The sequence below is a fragment of the Melozone crissalis genome, unplaced genomic scaffold (assembly GCF_028551555.1).
Source record: "Melozone crissalis strain CALT ecotype California unplaced genomic scaffold, PUWL_Pcris_2 ptg000068l_1, whole genome shotgun sequence".
NCBI lineage: Eukaryota > Metazoa > Chordata > Aves > Passeriformes > Passerellidae > Melozone > Melozone crissalis.
In genome coordinates, this window is record NW_026535846.1 from 6,012,711 (window position 1) to 6,038,795 (window position 26,085).

At 46.2% G+C, this 26,085-nt stretch overlaps 1 protein-coding gene across 1 annotated transcript in view; it reads left to right on the forward strand.

The window, feature by feature from the left end:
• Window positions 1–4,731: 4,731 nt before the first annotated feature.
• Window positions 4,732–26,085, forward strand: part of AMOT (angiomotin) — a 45,494-nt gene continuing 24,140 nt past the window's right edge. Inside the window, exons 1-3 of the mRNA XM_054289832.1 lie at window positions 4,732–5,280; window positions 18,338–18,503; window positions 19,902–20,820. Of these exons, the coding sequence (XP_054145807.1) occupies window positions 19,949–20,820 (872 nt within the window). The 5' untranslated portion in view covers window positions 4,732–5,280; window positions 18,338–18,503; window positions 19,902–19,948. The remainder of the gene's footprint in view (window positions 5,281–18,337; window positions 18,504–19,901; window positions 20,821–26,085) is intronic.

A 26,085-nucleotide genomic window follows, 5' to 3' on the forward strand; every position in this document is an offset into this window, starting at 1 on the left:
GACCTCTATATTACATTTCACTGTGGTAAGCTGTTCCTTTTCTCCCCCTTCCTTGCAGGCCTTTTCTTCACCCCAGGAACCACGCTGCACTTGAGTTCCAATCCATTAGAGGCACCTCCCAGACTGACAGACTTTTAAAACTCTTCACACACAGCAGCATGAAAAATCTTAGATGAGCTGGGGCTGTGTTACAGTGTAAATCACAGGAGAGACAGGACATCAAGTTGGCTTTGCAGAGGTTTCTGTATCAGTTACTTCCCTCCCAGAAGTTATGTGGTCATCAAAGTTTTATTGTGTAGAATTGGTAAAATAATACACTTGTATGGAGAGACACAGCAGTTACTCAGTGAAGGCCAGAGGAATTAGTAGTGTGTAACTGTTCCTGCTTGTGTGTTTTGAGAATAGAATTTTTCTAGCAATTCCACGCATGTCAAGTTTGATGGTGGTAATTTCTGGTGCTCTTGATCTGTGAATAGCTGTTCTTGCCATCTTGGTGAATAATTACTCGTGTAGTTCATGCCTCAGTCTCTCATCTGTCTGATTCCCTTTCCATTCAGAAATTGTAGTTGCTCTCCAGCCATACCCAACACAGAACCCAAGGGTGCTTTTCAGGCCTTGTTACAGCTCAGGGCTGGATGTGGCAGCATCACCAAATCCTCTGCAAAGGACTCAAAGATGGCCATGGACACCTTGAAGGTGCTGGGTGCTAAAACCAGGTGGTGAACCAGCAGCAAAAGCTGTCTGAGCTCACTGCATGTGGGCAGCAAGGCTGGGCATCTGCCAGTATAGACTGAACTCCCAGCCTGACTTTGGACCAACCACTCAGCCTTCTGGTACCTTGGTGCTTTCTCCACACATTTCTTGTGATTTTTACAAGGCTTTGAAATCTTTTAGTCTTGTTTTGATCTGTGTTCCCAAACGTGTGTTGTTTGTTCACTTACTTCCTTTTATTCAATGAGTATCTGTCAAACACACCTGGCAGTGTCCAAGGCCAGGTTGGACAGGGTTTGGAGCAACCTGGGATGGTGGAAGGTGTCCCTGTCCAAGGCAGGGGATGGAATGAGATGAGCTCTAAGGTCCCTTCCAGCCCAAACCATTCTGGGATTCTGTCTTTGTCTTCTATGACAAGAAATACACTCTCCCTTTTCAGAAATTCCTGTTCCTTGCTCCTGGCAAACATCCTCAGTTCCTCTTCTTAGCTTTTTTTCCTGTTTCTTTGTATTACTGTCTGTTTACTGCAGGGTCATTATTTTGCCCAATAATGTATTTTATACACAAAGAACCCCTCACTTTGGTGGGGACGTTCTGTCTGGCCCCAAGAGCTAAATGCCACTTCTGAGCTCTGCTAACACTTTATTTTTATGTGCGAGAAGAAAAGCTCTGTTAAACTGGCCCGAGATCAGAGCTGCAGGGAAATGAATTCAGGGCCCTGTGCAGTGGTGAGTGGATGCTGAGCTGAGCTGTGTCTGTACAGGAGGGATAATATCAGCAGCTTCCTGAGCTCCAGCTGCTGCGGACAAAGGGCGCCTGAGCTACAGCCATTCCTGCAGGCAGGAACTTTAAGATGGAGGAATTTTAAAGAATGTGAAGGACAGCCTCTTAAAAAATTGTAGGTGGAGCAACTCTAGGTTTTCCTAAGCCCGAGATTTATTCTCCTGCTTTGAATTAGTTGCCGTTGTAGCGCTTATCTTTTGTGCTTTTTAGCACAACCACCGTGACCTTTGTGTGATTGCATAAATTGGCCCGAGCACGCTGGAACAGTTATTAGGAACCCCTTTCTTGTGTTGTTTCCTGAATTCCCACATTGTGGCGTGATGTGTGTATGGAAACTGCTCGCTTCCTCCGCTGGCAGCCGTTCAGATGTGTGCTGGAGCTCCTGAGCACCGGCCTGGGCGGGGAGCTGGGTGAAGGGAGGATACAGGGGGAGAATGCTTTAAGGAAGAGAGTTTGGATTTCATGCAGCTTTGTTCTTTTGCAGCCCCGATAAGGCTGGTATCTCCACTTGTGTGGGTTGAACACGAGCCGTGCTCCTGGAATAGGCAGCAGAGGTTAACGCGCCTCGGGCAAGGCTCGCTGCTCCCCAGTGCCTGCGTGAAGCAATGCTTGTGCTTTCCTGATGGCTCTGCCTCCTCTCTTTACTCCCATATTTTCTTTGAGCGTGTGGGAGGGAGACAGGATGTGTGACTGAAGCACAGTTTATAACTCTTTCCCTCGCTCTAGCTGTGCTAATTTCCCTTACGACGCTGCCCCACAGCATCCAGCAAATGTTGCCTTCAGTAGCTGCTTCTCCACTGTCTGTTTTTTTTCCTTTGGCGTTTCAAACTGTAAGGTTATGGGATGTTAATGAGCTGTTTACATGTGTTTCTGCATTTCTTCCATTAAAACATTCCAGTGAATGAATGTTGGTTATGAGGGGGAAAAAAAAATAGATGTTTGTAGATGCTGTATTTGGGATTTCTGTAATTCGACTTCCTGAATTTTTGGCCAAGTCTTTCTTTTCAATGTTAACATTTGGGAATGTTGGAAAGGATTTATTTGCTCAGAGTGATTAAAAGGTAAATGGCTGAATCATGCCATCTCTCCTCACATGAAAGCCAAATTTCACAATGCAGTTTTTGCACTTTCAGGTTTTTTTTGGACACAGGTGGCATCTTAGCCTCAAACCTTACCAACTTGGTGACTGCTTAGTGGGCTTCATATTTGCATGATCAGGCCTTTATGTATTAAATCAGCTGTGAACACACCCTGACAGCTGCATTCAGTTTTCTATTTCGCTCTTTTTTTGAAATTACAAGGTAATGAGCAGGAGCCAAGTGGAAGCTGTCACTGGGAGATTGTCCTCCTCTGGAGTTCAGGACAGGAATGGCCTTGCTGGGGGAGGATTCCAGTGCTCCCTATGCAAAAGCTGGAGGAGGAGGTGGATTGTGAGAAAGGCAGGGTAGGTTGTTTGTACACAAATAAGTCCCTACTGAAGGACCAGTTTGTTATCTCTGGGCCTTGTTTAGACTGGGGCTTTGCCCTGATTACAGGGATGGGGTGAGCAGAAGTTGGTGTTGCTTAGCCCATTTCAGAACAAGAGCTTTGCCTCTCTGGTGCAAAGGCTGGTTCCTCTGCAGAGCTGACTGTGTTACTGCCATTACTAATCCACTATTAGGTCTTCCAAAACAAGACTGCCTTAAGTATTTCTTTTTAGCAGCATTTTGGGATCCTTTTACAGGCTTTTGGATGGGGTCACATGCACAAAAAGGTGGTGAGTCCATGCTTTGCTGTAAAGGTTGTGGAATGCTTAAAGATAAACTGTTTCAGGAGTTGAAATTCCACACTCTGATTCCAGGCACTAAAGCCTTCAGCAAAAGCCACCTCTGAATGTGGCCACCATCTTTTATCGTGTGATAAAATGCTGAAACACAGCAAAATCAGAGTTGTATGTGGGAAGAACTGAAGTGTCTTCAGTCGCATATTTTCACACTGACCATTATTTCCAGCTGTGGCAGAGTAGTAGAGGTCTGTGGATATTTCCTTTCAGGATAGCCTAAGCTTTGGAAGATCACATGATGTACATTTTGGTTTTAAGTAGAACATTATATACAGGGATCTCCTTTAATACCCTGCCTATATGCAGTTAGTCATGATCAGTTCTTGCCTTGCTTTCATTTATTTTCAGCATTTGGCCAGCAAAAAGGGGGGTGAGTCCTGGGCTGGTGTACATTGCTGTAAAGCCATTTTAGTCCAGGGGTTGGGCAGGTTGGTTTGGTGGGGTTGACTCCTGTGGGTGCTTCCACAGCTGCCCAGGTGTGGCAGAGGGACCAAGTCTGTCCTGGGGGGCACTGGGCACAGCATCACCAGCCAGGCCAGCAGGGGATTGTCCTGCTGTGCTGTGCTCTGCACCGTGGTGTTCTCACCTTGAATGTTTTGAGCCGTTTTGGGCACCACAATATAAAAAAGATATGAAGCTTTTAGAAGAGTGTACAAAGGAGGCCACGAGGATGGGGAAAGTCTAGATGGAAACTCTTATGACGAGTGGCTGAGGTCACTTGGTGTGTTCAACCTCGTTGTGTCTTCAACATCCTCCCAGGGGCACTGGAGGGGCAGCTCCGATCTCTCTCTGTGAGCACGGACAGGAGCGCAGGGAGCGGCTGGAGCTGTGTCAGGGAGGCTCAGGCTGGGAATTCGGGAAAGGTTCTCTTGCCCTGGTGGGTGCTGTAGCAGTGCCCAGGCTCCCCAGAGAGCTCCAGGAGCGTTTGGGCGCCGCTCCGGGCACAGGATGGGGTGCGTGTGCGGGGCCAGGTCCCGCAGCGCTGCTCCCCGCGGTCGGCTCGGGCCGCTCCGTGTGTCCGTGTGTCCGTGTGTCCGTGTGTCCGCGCACAATAGCGGCAGCAGCAGCGGCGGCGGCGGGCGGAGCGGAGCGGAGCGGGGGCGGTGCCGCGGGCGGGCGGGGCGGGCCCGGGGGCGGCGGCGCTTCCTGCCCGCCCCGGCCCGGCGCTCCCGCGGGCCGCCCGCGCCCTCAGCAGCGGAAGGAGGCGGAGGAGGGAGCCCAGCCGCCCGTGCCGCCCGCTCCGCCCGCTCCGTGCCGCCAGCCCGGCCCCGCTCCGCTCCGCCGCCGCGCACAGGTAACCGAGGAGCAGCGAACCCAGCGCAGCCCGGCCGGGCGCGATGCCGCGGGCCGCCCTTCGCTGCCGGGGCCGCGGGCGCTGCCACTGACAGCCCAGCTGCCACCGCCGGACGCGGACTTTCCCCTCTTTGTGTTTATTCTGCCGCTCTCGAGGTACCGCTATCCTCCTCCCAGCGACCGCGGGCAGGTCCTGGCTGACTCTGGGATTTTTTTTTTTAACCCCCCTTCCAGCTCGATTGCCTGTTTTGAAAGTATATTTATTTTTAATAAAAAGTCGAGCCACAAATCCAGTTCGTATCACATTCCCCGCACTGTGGAGTCCGGTTTATTTCTGCGGTTAAAAAAAGTTTACTCCCCCTCCTCCAGTTTTATTGACACTGAGGATGAAGAAGGATTTGCAAATGAAAGCGCCTTGAAATACAGCATCTTTTGGAGAGAGCTCTGCCGTTCTCCAGCCCGTTAAATCTCGAATTCCACCCTTTGCCCCTGCTGAATCCACTGTTCTGCCCTTTACTCTCTGGGGTAAAAAACCAAACAACAACAACAAAAACCCCAGGGGAAAAAGAATACCTTTGGCAGCAGGGAAGCTTTGTGTGACTGACCCAACGAGCTACAAGTGTCCAGTTTCTGAAAAGAAGAAAACCCTTTTGTCTTCAGCAGATCAGTAGGTAAGAGATGTGCTCATGCTGCAAGGGACTCTGCATTCTTTCTCCAGCCTTAACCTGGGATTTAGACTGGCTCTCTTCTCTGTCAGCTTTTGTCCATCACTTCTCTCTCCTGTAAAGTTTGCTTTTCATCTTGCAAAAGAAAAAAAGAACAAAATACGCTCATCCACCTATTTCACCAGTGGTAGTAAATTGCCAAAACGAATAGTGATGTACTTGTGTGTAATTGGATTGAGTAAAACTCGGTGGAAGTCGCTCAAATGGGTTTGTGTCAGGCTGTGTTTGAAAGCAGCCATTTCTTGTGGTGCTCTTTTCTTTTGAGAAAATAATTGCAGTCATTGTGCTTGTAATCCACGTGTTGAGATTGTCTTTGCTGGTCGTGCTGCACCGGGGAGCATCGCTGTGCATTTCTGTATCACACGTGCAAACAGGGCTGCCACGATCGGCTGATTTCTTGTTTCACACTGGAATTTGTTTTACATTAAGTGCTTTACTGCTGTGTCACAAGGTGCAAAAGTGTTGCACCCATAATTAGCACGCCTTAACAGATTATTGAACATGGTCAGGAGCACGCTTGGCACTGTGCACAGTGAATATGAGGGGATGTTTTCTTTGTTTTGAGATTTTTTCTTCCCGAAGTAAGACTGAAAACGCAGCAGGGACATGTGCACATAATAACTGGATGGAGGCCCAGTCTCTGTGCAGGGAAACATATTTTGCAGAATCCTCCTTTCTGTAGGGGCCAAGTGCTGAGTGTGTCCTGGTTTACAACTGATAATACCACAGTGCATGTCTCATTTTCCTTCTCCCCCAGCTCTGTACCCACATTCCTCCTTCCTTCTTTGCTAGCAGGCATTTCTGCAAGGGAAGGACCTGTGGAATTTTGTGTGGCTGCTAGTGGGACTCCTTGTGTCAGGGAAGATTGTATTGTTCCCTGTGGGATCACACAGCATCCCCCAGCAGGAGGAACTGCCTGTTCATGTGGTGGAACCAGCCTTGACATTGAGCTCTTCCCCGCTGCGTGGGTTTTTCCTGTGGATGATACAGGAAATGCTTCATGTTGGTCTGCCCTGCTCCCTGTTCCTCTTTCTTTTTTAAGGTTTGTTTTTTCCCTTCCTCTTCCCTGGAGGGATTTGTGTGGGAAGAGAAGGTGGGATAGGTGGGGCAGCAAGGCAGCGTGCTGTGAGCTGCTGGGCCCTCAGGCCTGGGGATGCCTCGGTCTCTGCTGAGGTGCAGCAGCCACTGGGGCACCTTGAGGGGACTGCCCAGGATCCCTCCTGGGACAGAGGACAGGGGCTTGCTTTTGGCTGCTGTCTCACGTTTTTCTGCTTGACTGTTTCAGGGCACCGAGCCTTTTCTACCAGGTCAGGGTGGGAACACTGGAGCTGTGTTCTGGAGCTTTCCCTGCGCCCTCGTGCTGCTCCCGTGTGAGCATGGGCAGCATCACGTCGGTTTTTCAGGGCTGCTGTGAAAACATGAGCCCTACCATCAGGCCCATGACCCTGTTAAATCTCTGGGTCAGACTTTCACCAGGGTTACCTCAGTGATTGCTCCTTGAGGGAGCAGGCTCATGAGCTGAGCCTGGAAAAATTTGTGCTGTAGTTGAAGTTGCAGGTTCATCTGGGACACCTGGTCTCCCTCTCTTGTGCTTCCAGGACACTTATTTGCAACATAACCCCATCCTTCAAAGATTCCTGCGAGCCAGAAAGACAAGAATGATTTATTTTTCTTGAGGAAAGGGTGGGATTTCCAGAAGGAGGGAATGCGGTGCCTGCTCATCCCACAAGTGCTTTGCCTTTTGGATTCTGGAGGATTTTTGCTGGCTGCCCTGGGGAGGGGGCTGGAGGCAGAAGGGAGCTGGGCAGGATGGCCATGTGGGATATGATCTTGGAGCTTGCCATGACACTTGAATTTAAATTGTGGTGGCTGGTTCATGTGCTGATAGCGTGGTTCATCACCCTGCCTGCTCTGGTGACACACAACATCAGATTGTGCCATGAACATGGGACAAGCAAAGCATTCCCCTTTCCCAGAGCACACTTTGCACTAATGCTTTGTGGCAGAGAATGCCACAGCTGGGCCACAAGGTTTTCATATGCCTGATACAAATGTATAAAAATTCTCTGTGGCCTCTAACACAGCTCAAAGGGCAGCTGATTTAGACGTGCCTGAGTGTTGAGGTCAGGAGATCACATTCCATAGGTTACTAGATGAAAGTGCTTCAAGAGGGTATAGCATAAATATTTGATTCATGTAGAAGGGATTGGTGCAAATCCTTTTGTTCCTTCCCCAAAAATGTTCTGGAGGAAAAGCACTGTTAGGAGGGAAAAAAACCCCAAACCTACCGAACAACAGAAAACTTGTAACTTCTTTGTGCTGGAGGAAGTTGGATGGTAACATAGTGTATTATTGCTGAATTCCACTAAAATTCTTCTCGTGGGATACACGGTCTTGGAGAACTCTGAAGGGAACTAATGTTTTTAAGTGTAAAATGACTCATAATGCATGGGCTCTTGAGGTTGGGTTTAACATTGTATGCAAACATTGCCAGCTGGTGGGGATCTTTTGGGATAAATAAGAACTGTATTTGCACAAGAAGGCTTGAATGATGCATTTCAGATGCATCCTGATTAGCATAAGCCATTCACTTTGCAAAAGAATAGCCAGAATCCCAGAAGTGGAGATAATTTAATAGTTCTCTTGTTCTCTTTAGTCTGTCTTGCATCAGCAGACTGACCAATCTTTTTGTTTATTTAGAAATAAGGTTGCATTGCTTTGCTGCCACATTTTCCTAACCATGACAGTGAAATTGAGAATTTGCAACCCCCATGCTTCTCCCACTTCTAGCCCTTCCTTTTGTTTCCAGTTGAGTGTAATGTGATTTATATTTTTTTTTTGGTGGTTATTTTGGTAGAACAACTTGCACCATTTAATTCTTCCTAGGACTCAGCACAATGATGCCTTGCTCCATGGCTGGGGCTCACTGTCACTGCAATGAGCAAACAGCTCAAGGAGAATCTGAGCTCATTAAAGCTTAATTTTCTTAATGTGGAGTAAAATATAAACTTGGTTTAGATTGTTGTAGTAATGTATACACAGGAATAGGTCTTCAGTTTTAGAATTATCAACAGTCCAAGAATGTGTTAATGTATAAATACTTCTGGCAGTGAAAGAATTTGTCTGTTTATACCCCCCTTGTGGGGCAGAACCCCTTGTGCACTTTTTGTTTCATTCTTACTGGTGGCTTTTAAAGAGCTGCAGACCTCTGACCTGCAGGGAAGACAAAACCCAGTATAATAAAGTTCTTACAAGTTGAGAGTACGCATTAAACTCAAACCTGGCTTCAAACACCTGTAAATGATGAGATTCTCTGTTTGGTGCAGAATATGTTGTGAATTAAAAAGAAAATGATGACCTTGTTCTTGGCAAAAGATTCTTGGATTAATGGATGTTCCCACTTTGGGCTGAAGTGTGAATGCTTTCAGAATAAAGTAAGATGCCTGTTTTCCCCTATCTGGCTGTTGTTGCACATTCCCACATTTCAAGGTATTTTCAGACACTCACTTTTGAAGAAGTCCTCTCAAAGGGTTCCTAATCAAAGCAGCCTTATGGATTTTTTCCCCCTTCTTGCTGTTGTGGAGGATATAGTGGGAGTGGAATGTCCTTGGTTGCCAATGTTTGCTGCTAGGTATCCCCCTTCCATGGAGACCAAGTGTTTATAAAAGTGTGAGAACAGCCATTCTTGGGGATTGGCAATAAGGTGCAGGCTCTCTTTCTCCTCTTCTGTCCACTGGAGCACAAGAGAGGACTTGGTTCCTCATAGAAGTGTTCCAAGCTGCCTGTTGCTGGGCTTTTACACTTGCAGGAAGCACTGGAGGATTTGTCAAAGTGATTTAGTCCATTGTGTTGAATCTGGGCCACAACCCATTTCTCTAAGCTCATTCCTTTCAGGAATTCTTTGCTTTTTTTACTTTCTGATGAGTAGGTACTTTCTAGGTTAGGCTTCCACATACCCTGGTACCTGATTTTCTCTCTGCACGTGCCCCATATGTGGCAGCAGCATCATGTTGTAGGCTTAAATCATTGTCTTTTATGAAAGAGCAGGCACCTGCCTGCCCTGTGAGTCCAGTTTGGCTGCAGGAGTTGTTCAACCCTTTTATACAGGACAGAGTATATTCCCAGGCAGCTCTGGAATGCAGTGCTGGCCACTGAAGGAAGAACTTCATGCTGCAGCCTCCATGGCCATACCTTCAGCCTTTCCAAAAGCATTTGGTCCATGCTTTGGACAGATCTGATACTGGAACTGTGTCCATGTGAAAGGAATGGGCTGTATGGAGAACTCCAAAGTCAGCAAATATCCAAATCTTGCATGTTACCTGGCTCTCCAGAGCAGCCTTGAAATGTTTTCTTCAGGACAGGAAAAAGATCCAACAGCTTTGGGGAAAAATAGTGTGAAGTTGTTCCTAGGAGGAATAAATTTTTAAACATGCAATATAATCTTTTTTTACTTGCCTACTATGCCTATAAGTGAAAGGAATTTTTCGTGGTTGATGGAATTTGTGTTTACATGGACACTTGGATGTAATTTTTAAAGTTAGAATAGATTTAAAACATACCTGTGTATAAATAGCCATTCAGGGCAAACCAGGCATTTGATGTCAGCAGGAGCTCGGTGTATGAGGAGTGAATAGGAATAGAAAATGAAATATTAATTTAAAAAAACAACCCTGAGAACAGAATTCAAACCCTCTCAAAGCTTTAAGGTCCTGCCTTAGCAGAGTGGAGAGGTTTGTGTGAGAGCTCAGCCTAGGTGCATGAGGAACGTGTGTTGGAGCCTCCCTGGGATGGAGCTGTGGGTCCCTGGCTCTTGGATGTGTCATCCTCGTCCTGGGCAGCTCCCACAGGGCTTGGCTGGCCCTGGACAAGTGAGGGCTCCCTCCTGTTCCCAAGGGCTGAGTGTCTCCTCTGCTCCTGGCAGGCACTCTGCATTCCTGCTCCTGCAGAAGGGCTTCACAGATAAATGCTGCCATTCAGCCTCGCTGCTTTTTTACTTTCTTGTCCTCTCTGAGAATGACTCTTGTCCAGTTTCCAGTTTGGTTGTGTTAAAATATCTTTTTTTTTTTTTTTTAATACTAAATATTTGAAATTCCTGGGGAGTTTGGAGACGTCTTTGGTCATTTTCCTTGGTAACCACTGTTGGGCTAAGGCTCATCGGTATTGGTCACAGGACAGAACCAGACTTTGTGTAAATGACAAAAAAGTTCTCTGATCCAATAAAATTGGTTTTTAAAGGCTTATTTGTATTAGCAAAGCACTTAGAGTGTCCAATTGTAGACCAAGATGTTGTTGAACAGTTCTCTTATATGAATGTTTATGAATTAAGCCAGTTTAGGATTTTGTTTAATGAATTAATTAGCATTTGTAAGACCTTGTCTAAGAGTTGTGTCACGGTAATATTTGCTTAAAATGTTTTGTGTCTCTACAGAACTTGTTTTTTGAAAGAATTACTTAATATATTAGGATTATTTACTGGAACCCTCAAGGAAAGTAATTCCACATTTCAGTGACTTTGTTCCCATCAGGGTTTGGTGGACTTTTCCTGCTGTTCTAATTTGGGTGGTTCTGTGTTCAGCTGAAACAAATTTGATTGCTTCATACTGGGGCTAGCCTGTCTTGCTGTGGGGCTTGGGAAAATATATTTTCCTTGTTTTCCCATTGTCTTTTTGAAAAGAAACAAAGCTGAAACCTCCTCTGTATTTTTGGAGAGCCAGAATTTAAAACCAGTGTGAGATGGCATCCCTGCCTGTGCTGGGGGGTGGAATGAGATGGGTTTTAATGTTCCTTCCAACCCAAACCAGTCTGGGATCCTGGGATAGCCTGTGGAGGTGCACAAAGAGGTGGTAATCTGGAATTTTCTGGAGTCAGCACAGCTGAGTGCTGATATTTGTGTTGGGTAAAAACAAATTTGGAACATTTTTTACTGTAAATGATGAAGGTTGAAGAGACCAAGAGCCATTACATAGCCTGTTCCACCCTTCCTTTGGGTAAGGTCAGGGGTCTGTGGAGAGCAGGCACAAAAGAGCACTCCCAAGTTCCATGAGAAAGAGCAGCTTTTGCTCTTGTCGGGCTGGGATTGGGTGTGGAGCACTTGGATCTTCTTTAGAAGAGAAAAAGTTATAAAAAACGCTTAGCACTGCTGGGGGGAAGAGTGGATTTAGCATGTGCTGAAAGCCCAGTGGATTTCTGATCTGGGGAGCAGGGCTGGCAGTAGGAGCTGTGTGTGGGACACTGCTGGCCCCATCCCCTGCTGCTCAGGGGGTTTGAGGGGAGCTCCCATGAGCAGTCCCAAAGGCTGGGATGGAGGTCAGGGCCCAGGCTGGTGCTGGGGGAGGCACACTGCAGGATGTGTTCCCTTGGGAGCCCAGGACAGCAGGGGCCTGGCCCTGGCACTGCATTCCTCAGGCAGGGGAGAGCTGAGGGCATTTCCTGCACAGGCCCTGCTGGCATTGCCTGAGCTCTCAGGGGAGCAGGGAGGGTAAATCACCTTGGATTTGTGCTCCAGGAGCTGTGTGCTACCTCTGCTTTCTGTGCACTCACTGAAGCTCATTTAGGCTCTGAATCTTTGACTATTTTCCTGCAGCTGCTGAGGATCCTTTGCAGAAGTATCTTCTCCAGTAGAAAACTCTCAGAGGGTCCCTCTGCCTTCTGCTTGCACAAGTCCTGGGGTGCCAACATCCCTGATCCATTTAGGCAGGATCTGTGCTTGCTGTTACTACAGAAAATCTTCCCAGCAGTGATGGAGTTTCTGTTAGCAAGGCAGAAATTGTGCTGGTGTGGTTTGCACGAGGTTTCCTAAGCAATACACCTAAACCCAATTATTTCCTACAGTAACTGCATCTGTTTCAGAGTGGTTGCTGGAATACGCACATTGAAAGGAATCAATTCCCTGAGTGACATAGTTGTGGCAACAAAAAACATCAGTATAGGCCAAGGCTTAGCCAGTCACCACTGTGCTAAAATGAATGGAGTAATATCTTCCTCCCATTGTGGTGGTGAGGCTCAATTAATCATCTTATAGGTAATTAAAGGTTTTTTACAAGGTGCACATGAAAAGCCCAGGTGGTTATGATAAAAGAACAACATCAAAACCACTTCTATAACATCCTTGCTGTCTAAAAATGCAGTGGGCTGGATCTTCTGTAGGGTTTTAGTTTTAATTCATGTTTTTAACCCATGGCACCCACTGAGATCTCTCATTGGTGTTGGGCTGTCCCAGAACTGCACTGGGTTTGTGCCCTTCCTTGGGCCACAGCATCTCTGGCTGATAACTGGCAATTTATCTGTATTTTAGCTGTTTCTTTTTCTAAAGGAAACAAAAAGCAGACCTGAGACCAAAGGAGAGGGCATTCCTGCCTGCTTTCTGGATTCTGTGGCTAGTCCCTTTAAATTCTGTGAAACAGCATTCTGAAATAAGAAGAGCTCCTCCATATGGGGCTTAAAATAGTTGAAATTGTGGTATTGGTAGAAAAAGCCAGAAAATTCCATGCTAAAGTTAGGCCATAGTGGTTGTTTTCTTCTCTGCATCCTCCTCCACGTACATTTTTTATTTGTGTCACCTTATGATATAAATTTTCAGGATGCCACAAATGACATATGAGGAAAAACTACCTTAAGGTGGCACAAAAATGGATTTATCTCTTTGAGGATCATATTTCCATTGTTTTCAGGACTGCTTAAGCTTTTAGCTTCGAATTTTGACTTTATATTTAACCTAGATGGTGACTCCAATCTTTTTTTTTTTCTTTTTTTTTTTAATCTCAGCAGCAATTAAAAGAGTCTGATCCTATCTGTAGGGACAAATGATGCACTGTCAACATTTTGCTCCCTTCTGATAATGCACATGAAACCGGTTTGCGTGTTTGAAGATTACATTTTACTCTCACATGGTTTTCATTATCTGAGAGCCCCGAGGAGAGGCCTGGACTAAATCAGGGGAGGAATGGAGAAACCACACAATGCAATGAAACTGGTGCTGAGGCATAGTTGGGATGGTTGTGGGACAGGGGCTGCTGACGACAGAAGCAGGGCGCTGCCTGAGTGCCAGCAGCAGCCACAAGTGGAGCGTTCTCAAAACACAAAACAAAGCTTGATCTTGAGTTCAAACTGCAGCAATTCCCCAGTTCTGCAGGGGTAGTAACTGGGAATCGCTGAAGTTTGAGGCAGATGAATCTTGCTTGCTCTGTGCTGGGAGGAATTTCTCTGAAATGAGACCTGGTATGGCTGAAGCTGAGTGAGCTCGAGCTGGTTTTAGCAAGAAGACATCTAAAAGGTGAGATCTTGGCCTTTCTGGAGTTGGTAGCAGTGGAATTTGTGTTTCATTAATGGTGCAGAAATGGCAGTACCTGCCCCTAAAGGGTTGTGACTGTGCACATGTGTGAGCAATGTTAGGTAGTGCTGCATAACAGTGTAAGTAATTGGGTGGTGTGATGTCTTCGTGTAGAAATATTCTCCATAAAAACAGCTGGTTTTCCTATTAGACTGGTATTTTGAGAATAAATTGTCCTGCTCCTGTCACTTTTAAAATTTTAGGGAGGAACTTGAAATCCCAAAGCATTCTTTTCAAAGTGCTTAAAAGCCACCACACATTCCTATTTATACTGGGCTTTGTAAGTGTTTATTCTTTTTTTCCTTTGTAATATAAAGCCTGAATTATGTTGGTGAAGATTATAGGAACTTCCCTGTGAAGAAATTGATACTTTTTAGTGAGGGGAGCAGTAATTCAAAGGTCAAGTAAGGTCTTGTCAGTTTTTTCCTTTGAGATGTAATTTAGAGGGGATCTTCCCATGTTGGTGTCTTGACTTATTTATCTCCAGCCAGGCCAAGCGACTTGCTGCCTTTTCTTCAGCCTGCCAGGCTTCCCTGTGCCTGGTGCCAGTGTTTGAGGGGCAGGATTAGGGACAGCCTAATCCTGGCTCAGGTGGACTCAGTTTGGCAGGGAGAGCTGTTAAAACCAGGACCAGTGTTTGGTTCTTCTCCTGGCCTTTCCTTGCTGCAGCACGATGATCTAATACAATGGGTATGCATCTTATTTGCCCCCCTCCGGGTGACATTGTTCTTGTTTTTCGTTAAAAGGAGGAAGTTTTTCTTGTTTGCCCGGTGACTCTGCCCTTCTGGAATGAAGATGAGTAATGCTGGCAGCACTCCATGCACCTGCTGGGTGCCACCCTGCGGGATCACCTGAGCCAGGGGCAGCAGATGGAGGCAGGCAGGGCCAGGAGGGTTGGATGGGAGCTGGGGAGGTGTTTATGGATGGAGTCTGGAACTCCTCCTGGTTAGGAGCAGGTGCTAAAATGATCTCACAATGCTGGGACTTGTTGGGTGCTGCCTTGCAGGTCTGGGTGTTGGCGCCAGACGTTGGGAATCTTTATTCTCCAGGACTAGCCTGGTGTGTATTCTGTCCCTTCTCCTCCTCCTCCTTGTTGGGTAGGACTGGAAGGAAGCAAAGAGCATTCATTGATAGCATCCACTGTTCATTAAGTAATTTGGGACCTTGCCTCTGAGTCCCTGATGCTCCCAGCCCCTCCAGAGTGAGCCCTGGTGCAGAACAGCCACGGTTCAACGACACAGGTTGAGGGAATTCTGCAGGATCAGGGATCAGCCTGCTGGGCTTTGCGTGGGCCATGGAGCCGCAGAGTGTTTCCATTACCCAGGGGTGACTCAGCATGGGAGTACTGCCCAGGGACCTCACAGCTGGTCCTTTCCACACTGTTTCCTGTCCCCTCCTCTATTACAGAGTGCAGGTCTGTCTGAGGAGAGCCCAGCACCTAAAAACCAGCCAAAAACTTCATCTGCCTGGTAGCATCCCATCCCCTCATCCCCTGCTGCCAGCCAGGATGAGCAGTATCACAAGCACATCCTTTAAGAAACCACAGAATTGCTCTACAGAATTTGCTGCTGGAGTTTGAAGTCTGACACTGGGTTGTTTCAGGTGTGAGTGACACAGAATTTAGGAGTAAAACTGAAAGTGCTTAACTGTAGTGCAGCCCTGATGAGGTGGTGAACCTGTTCCCATCCCACCTGATGTGTAAGCTAATTAGCTCCTTGGCTAAGCAGTAATTCTGGGCAAGTATGCACAGGCTGTCCTCACAGGGACTCTTGCATTCCTCTTGGTTTCACAAGCTAAAGAAAGATGCTTCTCTTTGCTTGTGAGGTTATTATTGCTCCATGCAGGTTAATTGAGCTATAGCATTAGAGCCACTCATCAAACAGTGGTGAGTCGCTCACTTGTCTAAGCTTGTTTATTTTTATAATGCTGGAAAATATTTGCATGCTGTACAGAAATGTGCTGCTTTGGTTCCCTACAGCCTGGCAGTATTATCATTTTAAATTCTTCATTAATCTTCCTTCCTCATGAGGGACTGGCAAGGTTCCTGTGCATAATTACATGATGTTTAAGTCAGAAGCCTCAGCTACTTGGTTTTTACACAATGCCCTGCAAACATGAGACTTTTCTTCCTTAAATAGTACCTACACTACTCCCATTTTGTGCCCATTCTTGATCTCAGCATGGTGAAGCATTATTTGCAATTCCTGTCTTAGTTCTACCAGTTCTAGGTTCTGATGTTTCCCTCAAATTACCAGCAGTAATTTCAGACCAGAGTTCAGAATGAAGTGTAAGATGATAGAGCTGCAATGCTTGGGAGCAAATTGCAAAATTGATTCAGCCTGGGAAATCTCACTGTGGTTGCTTGGATGAGATTTGATCTAAACCTGGATTTTCCACTGGAAAAGGTGTTTCTAGGCTTTGTGGCTATGGAGAGTGCACCATCCAATCCATACAGTTTGGCAGAGTTGTTGGCAGTCTGATTTCAGCCCTATCAATCATAATAGATGTAGGCTAAACCCCCAAATATGTCTGTTTAAAGTATCTACAGAACCTTCCCAATTTCCTTCCAGCTCTATCATAACTTTTCCAGTGCATCTCACTAATTTCCATCTTTGGCACAGTGAAAACCGAAATTGCTGGAAGAGCCTGACAAAAAAAATAGAGTTTGGTGTCCAAATAAATAACACATGGGCTTCAGCACCAATTGCACTGTTCATTTTTGTGTTTTGTTAATAGAAAAGTTAACTCACTGGTTCTGCCAGGAGTTTTCAGCCTGCTCAGAAAGCAGATTCCAGGAATGCTGCCACCCAAGTTAGTTGCACAAGATTTTCTTTGTTAATTAAAAATAATGGGATAAAACTGGAAAAAAAAATAGGCTACCAGTTGGTATTTAAAGAAAGCGGATTTGTTGGCCAGAATGTCTTCATATTATATCTCAGCCCACCTTTTGCTTTGGGTTTCCAGGTTGATTTCTAGTTTACACCCACACTAAAAGTAGTAGTATTCAGTTCCAGCAAATGTTTTTCAGTGTGAACTGGGCCTCCCTCCATCAGCTCAGCAGAATGAGCTGGTAGTGCTGAGGAGTGAAGCTCTGCGTGTGAAATGGTTCCTGGAGCATTTGAAGGAGTTAAACATGCACAGATTGGATTTGTCTGTTGAAAAAAAATCTTTAAGGCAGAGAGGCAGAATCTCAAGCTGGATTGTATCTTTGTATTAAAAAAATAAACAATCCCCCCCACCTCCTTAGATTTTTCCAGTTGAGACAAAAGAAATCTTTGGGTGGAAAGGCAGCATCATATTGCATAATAAAAGCCTTTTTATGCTCTAATAAAAAGGGTTGCTCAGGGCAGCTTGGTTTTAAAAAAAGTTATAAAAAGAAGAGTCAGTGATGATTCTGGTGTGAGGGGGATGAGGAATCCTTAACTTCTGTTGTGCAACACTGAGAAAAGAGGCTAGAAATTGCTCTAGTTATCTGCTATCTTTAATGCCTGCTTTAAAGGTTCTTTCCTGCATATTTGCTGGCAGCTGTTTTCAATATATCCCTCTCGAGCTAAGTCACCAGTTAAGAATTTGACATTAGCTGCTTTTTTCAACCACCATCTTGAAGTACCACACCACACAACACTGCCTTGTTCTCTCCTTAGATATTGTTCATGTGCCTTGAAATTGCTGTTGACACCTCAAGTATTTAACTTGCAGATCTGAGATAGTTTTTGTTGGGTGTGGATTTGTGCTGTAATAAGTCAGAGACAGAAGTATCCACGTCTGCATTCCTTCACTACATCTGTTCGCTTTATTTTTTGCAACATTCCAGGAAATTAAGTTAAATTATAGGTATCAATGAATATTTTTAGTTTCACTAGTTCTGTTTTTATTGCCTTTCCTTAAAGTATGAACACACTGAGTGCACAAATATGTTCCACATCTTTTGTATTGCTTTTTCTTTAGGACACCTTCAGTAACTGCCTCTTGTAACATGCCTAAATACACATTGTTCTGTATTCTCCTGCTTCTCCTCTCAATGGTTAAAGTTTCTTTACTGCTTCATATTCTGAAGGAAAAAAGTAACGTAATTAAAGAGTGTTTTGGGAATTAGAGCTGTGCTCTGCAATGTATTTCTGGCATAAACTCTTGTCAGTGTCCTTTTCTTCCCCTGACTTTTCCAGTCTGTAAAATAAAGCTAATATTCACAAACTGATCACTCTCACAGTCATTTCTGAGGCACGGTGTGTTGAAGTTTATCAAGCATTTCACAGTGTTACTGTCCAGCAGAGGATTTCTGCTGACACAGTTTGAAATACTCAGCACCACTGGCAAAGGAGCCATAAGCACAGGGCATCCTCATCTGTGCTGCAGCTTTCATTCTGAGCAAAAAATAAAACAATGGAGTTAAAGAATTAGCGGGTTTTAATCACTGCTTCACTTGGAGGCACAGATGGGACAAAGCATTACTTGGCAACATTTAATCTTGGAGCAGAAATGGTCATGATTAAAGCAGCAGCTGGAGTAGATTGCTGGGGACACGGGGGTTCATTCATCCTAAAGGGATCAAAATTGTTGGGCTCTGGGAGAAAACAAGAAGCTACAAAAGGAAAATCTGAACTATGGGCCAAGGTTTATTATTTTGAGGGTCTCATCTGCTGGTTAAAATGGTGTTTTCAATGCTTTCCTCAGAATTATTTTGGGAGCGAGGAGAGTATCAAGTGATCAGGCCTGCTGAAGAGGAGCCTGAAGCCATCTCTGAGTGGAGATCCTGGGTTTGCAGGAGGAAGGCTGAGTGTGTCCCCCCATGTGGCAGAACTGCTCCTCCTTCCCGGGGAACTGCAAGTGAAGGACAAAGGTATGTGCCACTTCAAACAGCATTTCAAAGGAGTCACATTCCAGGTCAGCTAACAGGGCCTGAATTCCTGCTGTGGTGGGCAGCCTGGAATGAGGTGGATTTTAACTTTCCCTTCATTAAGATTTGCAGGAGGCTTTTGTGTGCCCAGTGGGAGTCCTTGTGTTGCAGGGTTGGCTGGTCTGAGGGAGCAAACGGGGAGGTTGTGGAGGTGCAGCACAAAGCAGACCCTTCAGGCCTCCTGGTTCTGCCACAGAACAAACTGTCAGGAACAAGTTACCTTCTGCTAAGGGACAATGTAATGCAGAAAAAAGGACACAAAAGAAAATGCTAGAACACCAACACATGTTGTGCTGTCAGGGCAGAGCTGCAGCTTGGCCAGCGAGTGAGGCTGAGCTCTATTCTGAGCTGTTCTAGCTCAGAAGTGGCTCTGCTTTCAGTTACATGTCTCAAAGGTATCATTAATTTTTGATATTTCAACTCAGGCAAGGCCAGTGGGCCCGAGTTTCCATGACACACTCCTGACTCCACTGGGAGACTGAGCAAAATGCAATTGCTGTTGGTCACTGGCCTAATCGGTGCTTAGGATGTGCCTGACATTGGCTCTTTGTGTTTCTCTCATTGGGACGCAGTGTTTTTTCCTGCCACTCAGGGGTCTTTTTCTGTTCCTTAGATCAGACAACTCTTTTTCCTCCCCTTGCATTTGCATGCATTCCGCTGAGGATATTTAGATGTGTGTGAGGATTTGGTTGCCTTTGTACAGCAGGAAGTTCCCGAGTCCTCACTTGCACCGTGCCTGGGCTTTTCTGCAGCAGGGAGAAGAGGTGCTGATCTCACTCTGGGAATTTCATAACTCTGAAAACCTGCTGGCTAACTAGGTATTCATTAATTGCTTTATTCAAGCCGAGAGATTTCTTTACTTCTTTTGAACCATATGCTATCTCAATGGGCTTCTTTTTTGTTTTTTTTCTTTCCCTTGAAACCGACAAGTTGCTGATTTCACACTTCAATCCTTGTCTGCCTACAAATATGGGAAGTGTATTTCACTGTTGGTAACTCCAAGTATAAAGCAAACAGGTTTCAGGCATTTTTACCATCATCCTGTGAATTCCACGTCTCCTTTTTGCCCCAGATGCTGTCTGAGGTATTTGGCACGCATCCCTACTGCTTGCAGCGGATTGATTTGCCTATAAACTTTCAAGTCACCTTTCATCACCTTTGTGAGGCTTTGCCCCCCGGGCATGCACGTCCTTCTTAGGTCTCCACGGGCCTTGATGACCCCCATTGTTATGGGAACCTTTGGTAATCTAACCTGCTTTTTTTCTGTATTTCAAGCCGTTGCTCCTGAATATCTCTCCCTCCATCCACTCCGGCGCTAATAACCGTGTCTCCTTTCCTTAGGTCAAGGGCAGCTTTTACATTCCACCCAAAAGGCACCACAGTTTGAGATGAGGAATTCAGAAGAGCAAGCAGCTACGACAGTTTTACAGCGCCTGCTGCAGGAGCAGCTCCGATACGGGAACCCAAATGACAACCGCAACCTCCTGGCCTTACACCAGCAAGCCACAGGCAATGCCCCCCCTTTCAGCAGCACCGGCAGCCCGGCCTCTCAGAACGAAGGGCTGAGCTCCCAGGAGCACCAGCTGGTCACTCATGCTGCCCGCCAGGAGCCCCAGGGCCAGGAGATACAGGTGGACAACAGCATCATGGAGAAGCAGCTCTCCCCACGCCTCCAGAACAGCGAGGACCTGCCGACCTACGAGGAGGCCAAGGTGCAGTCGCAGTATTTCCGGGGCCAGCCACACGCCAGCGTCGGGGCCGCCTTCTACGTCACGGGCGTCACCAACCAGAAGATGAGGACTGAGGGGAGGCCCACGGTGCAGAGGGTGAGCCCGGGGAAGGTGCACCAGGACGAGGGGCTGAAGGACCTCAAGCAGGGCCACGTGCGCTCCCTGAGCGAGCGGCTGATGCAGCTGTCCCTGGCCACCAGCGGCGTCAAGGCCCACGCGCCCGTCACCAGCGCGCCGCTCTCCCCGCTGTCCCCGCTCTCTCCCCAGCAGTCCAGTGACCCTTACAAAAGTTCTGGCTCCAATGAGTTCTACAAGAACTCGGTGCAGCCCCCTTCCCAGCCCAGCATCAAAGGAATGGAGCAGCGGGGGCCTCCCCCAGAGTACCCTTACAAAAACGTGTCCACCCCGTCTATGAACTGCAAGCCTCAGGACTCGGGGCATTTCTATAGTGAGCATCGCATGAGCCAGCAGGGAAGATCTGATGGGCCCATGATGAGGTATCAGCATCCCCCTGAGTATGGCTCAGTCAGGTAAGAGAGACCTTAAAACAAGCCCTGTGATAGCCACGTAGGGAATGACAATATAAAACTCAGTCCATGAATGACAGTGTAAAACTAAAACAGCCACGTAGGGAATGACAATATAAAACTCCTGAGGCAGGTTTTCCTTCAGCAAAGACCCCATCTTCATTATGTGAGATGACACCTTGTGTTCAGCTGTAGACTGTCTGGAAGGACTGTTACCTGCTTCAGGAGCTGACTAGAGGCCTGATGCTTTTTTACAAAAAAAAAAAATCCAACAAAAAAAAGAGATGCTGAGGCTTAATACTTTTTTACAAAGAAGAAAAAACAAGCCAACTTGATTTTATGGTATGGGGAAGTTCAATGCTGAGGCTCCAGAGCCTCACAAAAGCTTTGCTACAAAAGCCAAAGTTATGGTGTGATTCATTGTAGAAACTTGCAGTTACTTACTGCAAGACTTAGGTTGTTCTTTAATTACATCCGCCAGACAAAAGATTTTTCTTAAAAGTGCATCACATAGGACAGGAGAAAATGAATGAAAGCAATAATGGTACAGGTAGCAAAAATCACCTCTGAGAGTCCTGTAGAGTTTTTAGAATTTTATTTTCAGTGGCCTGAAGTGTAGGAGAGGAAAATTGAATATGCTTTGTGCCTCATCCCAGGCTTGCTTGTTCAGCTTTTGCTCATTTTTCTTGCATCATTTGAAATCTCAGCCTGTTCTGGTTCCATCTAGATAAGGAGCTGGATTTGGCTTGAGCCAAACACTGATGTCCATGTGGGAAGATGAAGTTTTATTAAGGTGGGCTAAAACCCCAGCCTCACTTTACCTGTTCCCATACCATCTCACCTCTGCCTGACCAGGTGGGATCTGGTGTAATGATTTTGGCCTCATTTTGAAGCTAAAAGGATAATTCAGAGGAGCAACGGGAGGATGTAAATGGAGAGGTCTCTGTGAATTTGTGTTTGCACATTTTGAGGGGAGCATGAAGAAACCATTCAGTATTTGGGAGCAGAGTCTGAGCTTTAGGGAGTTTGAATCTGCTCAGAACCTTCCTAGCCCTATGAGGAGCTATTTTCAGAGTTTGTCCACCATTGTTTGTGATCTGAAATGACTTCAGCAGCATACAAGCCTGATGAAAAGGCCCTTTGATCTGGCTAAATAAATAATAAAGAGGCCAGGAAAAGGGGAAGTAAAGGGTTTAGGGGGGGTAATGATTGTAGAAGCTCGTTGCAAATGTTTTTGCAAATTCAAAGGCCTCAAACCTCTGTGCACACAGGACAGGGAAACAGCTCCTCAGTGGTTCTGCTGCATCAGAAATACTCCTTATATTATGCAGTGAGATGTAGCCTGCTTGCTGTTCAAGGGAGAGGTATTTGAAAACACGCCAACAGTCAGCTCCTCTAGACAGGGTGATTTTTGTCTGTATTGGATGGATCCTGGCTGCTTTGAAAGAACATGGTGGGGGGAAGGAGGGGGAGGAGAAAGGTTCAGCTGGCAAGGTTTCCAGTAGGGGAAGCAACTGAAATTTGTCTTCAAAGCACTGGGAATCTAATGAGGTTACTTTTTAACCTAAATAGCTGCACAGAGGAGAGGTTTCCTTTGCAGGCAAATGCTGGAGCAGTAGAACAATTGCAAGACTAATCCATAAATTACAGAGCAGCGTAGCAAAGGAAGGCGGCGAGTCCTCTATTCCCCTCCCTCTCCCACATGCCGTAAGAGAAACTGTCATTTAGACAAGAAACCTTCTGTGTTGCTAAAGGTGCAGCTGGGTGATGGCGTGTGGGGATTTTAAAGGCAAACAGCTCCGGGGAGAGCTTTTGCCTCTCACCAGGAGCGTCCTTGCAGCCTCCAGTTTTCCTGCACCGCGGCTCAGCCTTTATCGGGATCCATTTGGATTGGTAAATGTGTGTGCATTTTTTGAATTGTGCGTCAAGGAAACAAAGCCCCTTCTCTGTGCTCCCGAAGCCACACCCTTTTCTGCGGGTTTTTCCCCTCATTGTTCGGGGGAATTTGAGGGTGACCTAATGATGCGGTTAAATAAAACTCGTTGAGCAAGATAAACATTGGGGAATTCACAGCATTCTCATGCTTCACCCTCCCCGGTCTGGGAAAGGAATGGGCTGTGTGGTAAGTTTAAACCAGTCTGCAAACAGTTTGCCTCACCTGCTCCTGGGCGGTGCAAGTTTGGGAACAGTGTGTGTTGGTAATGATGTTGGTTTAATGTAAATACCGGGCATGCCGGAGGCATCTTTGCTGTTATTTGGAAATTTTACAGAAAGTTTAGAAGAGGGCTGGCCACATGTGAAGCTCCAGAGTCGGGTTCTCTCCCTAATACTTCAGCTGCACTTTAGCATTGGTAGTGAAGACAACCCTCCAGTCTAAGAGCAGAGCAGGGGTGCCTTGGGCTCCGTGTCCTGGGCTGCAAGGGCTCCTGTGGCAGCACAGCGAGGGCTGGAGCAGCTTTGGGTGCAGAAAAAGCCCCTTTCTGGTGCATTTTGTGGTGCAGAGGAAGCCTCTGTCGGATGCATTTTTAGTGCAGAGGAAACTCCTATCTGGTGCATTTTCGGGTACAGAGGAAGCCCCTGCCTGATGCATTTTTGAGTGCAGAGGATGCTCCTGTCTGATGCATTTTTAAGTGCAGAGGAAGCCCCTGCCTGATGCATTTTTGAGTGCAGAGAATGCTCCTGTCCCATTTTTAGGTGCAGAGGAAGCTCCTGTCTGATGCATTTTTGTGTGCAGAAAAAGCCCCTGTCTGATGAAGGTTTGGGTGCAGAGGAAGCTCATTTCTGATACACTTTTGGGTGCAGAGGAAGCTCCTGCCTGAGGGAGGTTTGGGTGCAGAAAAAACCCCTGTCTGATATATTTTTAAGTGCGGATGAAGCCCCTGTCTGATGCATTTCTAAGTGCAGAGGAATCTCCTGTCTGATGCATTTTTGGGTGCAGAGGAAGCTCCTGTCTGAGGCATTTTTGGGCACAGGGGAAGCCCCTGTCTGATGCAGATTTGAGTGCAGAGGAAGCCCCTGTCTGATGCATTTTTGGGTGCAATGAAGCTCCTTGTCTCTAATTCAAGCGCCATCCTCTGTCTGGAGCCCAAGTCCCTGAGCTCCTGCTGTGGAGATTAATCCCATCGACTTCACAGAAAGTTTTTGAGAGGGAGGTCTGCAGAATTTGTCCCATAATTAGTGAATCACCGTGTGCACTGCGTTCCCCTGAGCAGCATCAAAGTGGGGGCTAATCAGGTGTGACTGGGCAGCAGAACAAAAATTCCTGGGTTTGATTTCGGCTGTGTAATGGAGTGGAGCCTGCTCCCTCCCGCGGGCAGCATTTCCTGCTCGGTGCAGGAGGGGAACTGGAGCTTCTTGAACATGAAACAGGCAGGAGAAGCTGGGAAGGCATTAGAAAAAAGCCATAACGAGCCAGAGATCTTTCCTGATCCATTCTTCTGCCTTCCCCACTGTGCTGCTGTGCCACAGACCTTGTGTGTGTCCCTCTGTCCTGGCAGCCTGAGCACCCCATGGCTGCAGAGCTGCCCTCCCTCCCTCCCTGGCTCTGCCTTCCTGCCCCAAAAGCTCAGCTCACCCTGCTGGTTCCAGAGCCATAAATCCAGGTTTGTACTTGGCCTCTGTGGAGCTCCTCTGCCCATGCCAGAGAGCAGAAATTCCTGCCTGGTGCACAGAGAAGTGGCCCTTAAAGTTATGCTTTCAAACCCAAACACTTGTGGGGGTAATCGCTCTGAGTTTTGTTTTCCCCCCTGCGTTTGGTTTATTCAGGTCTCTGTGACACTGAGGGAAATGGAAGGAGGTTGTGTAATTTTGTTGTATATGTGTTTTGAGAGTCTGCATTTTTTCTGAAGTGGTTGGTTCATATAAAATTGTGATTGCTGTTGTGGGGTTACCTGAGGACTCATTCTCTCATGGGGGGAATTTTCTGCTACCATTTTATCAGCAATACTGTTGAGTGACACCAATAGTCATTTTTACCTTTACATTTTGCAGTGTAGCATAAAAATATTGAAAAATCCAAATTGTGTTTGTTTGCCTTTCTGACCCTCTCAACCCAAAATTGCTTTACCAGAGAAATAAATTCTTAATTTCTCTTGTTAATATAAAGAAATCCCAGAGCCAGGTATTTTTTACCCACAAAATATATGTAAGCATTTTATAAGACAAAATTGTAAGCAGTGGGAATGCCAAAAAGTTCTTTGAATGTGTATGTAAAAGCTTGCATGCAAGATCTTAAAAAGGCTGGTGTCACTGTGAGGTTACTAGGATTTTTAAATATATTTTTTTAAGGTGATATTTTTAAAATATAATTCTTTAGGATGTATTAACCCAGCTGTGCTGTCTCGTTCTGCTGGGAATATAAATGCATTGGTGACATTTTGGAAGCTTTAATGCTGTTGGTAATGCCACAGAACTAGAGGCTCCAAGCTCTCATGTTCTAGCCTGAGCCCACAAGATTGATATAATTTCAAGACTATGAGAGGCTTTGGATGTGAGTGCCAAGATGCTGGAGTTCTTGGAAATGTATCCTGTTTAGAAATGCTCAGCCATGATTTCCTAGAGTTGTTCTTTACAATAGGTTTTAAAAAAAAGGATCATTACAAGGCATGTCAGTTCCACTGGCCCTTCAGAATTAAAGTGCTGCTGTTGTGTTTCTGTGGCCATTATTTTGTTCATCTCATTGGTGCTTAGGATGGCAAGGTTCTGCCACTGGGTCTCTGTTGACAGAATAACAAGATGTTTTTAGTCAAATAGCTCAAAATGTTAACACTGGCATCTAAATCTTCCTCATGAGGCTTTTAAGATTAACTCACTGACACCAGTCTTCCTGAGTATCTGCTCCAGGTTGTTTTCAGACTGGAAAAGAGTGTTTTGTAGGTTGAAAATTGGTTTTTTGCACCCATGAGGCAGACTGGCAATGTATTTCTTTTTGATCTAAGTCTGTAGGTCATCACAGATGAAATGTCACAGGAAGGTTATTCCCTAATTGATTACAACATCAAAGCAGAGCTGTGGTGATAGGTAAAGAGTAAACTCAGGGAGATGAGTGGTTTGTGAGGATGCAAAGTTTTAACTCTGCACACAACTGGGTGAGCTGAGAAAGCAGCAGGAAACCACCTGAGACAAACCAGGTGACCTTGAGCATGGCCTGTGATGGTTTTGCCTCATTCTTCATTAGGAGAACTGGCAAATGAAGTTAATGAAATCAGTGCAACAATAAGTAGAGCTGCCCCCCTGGGAGGAGAAGAACCAAATTGCTGCTACTAAACT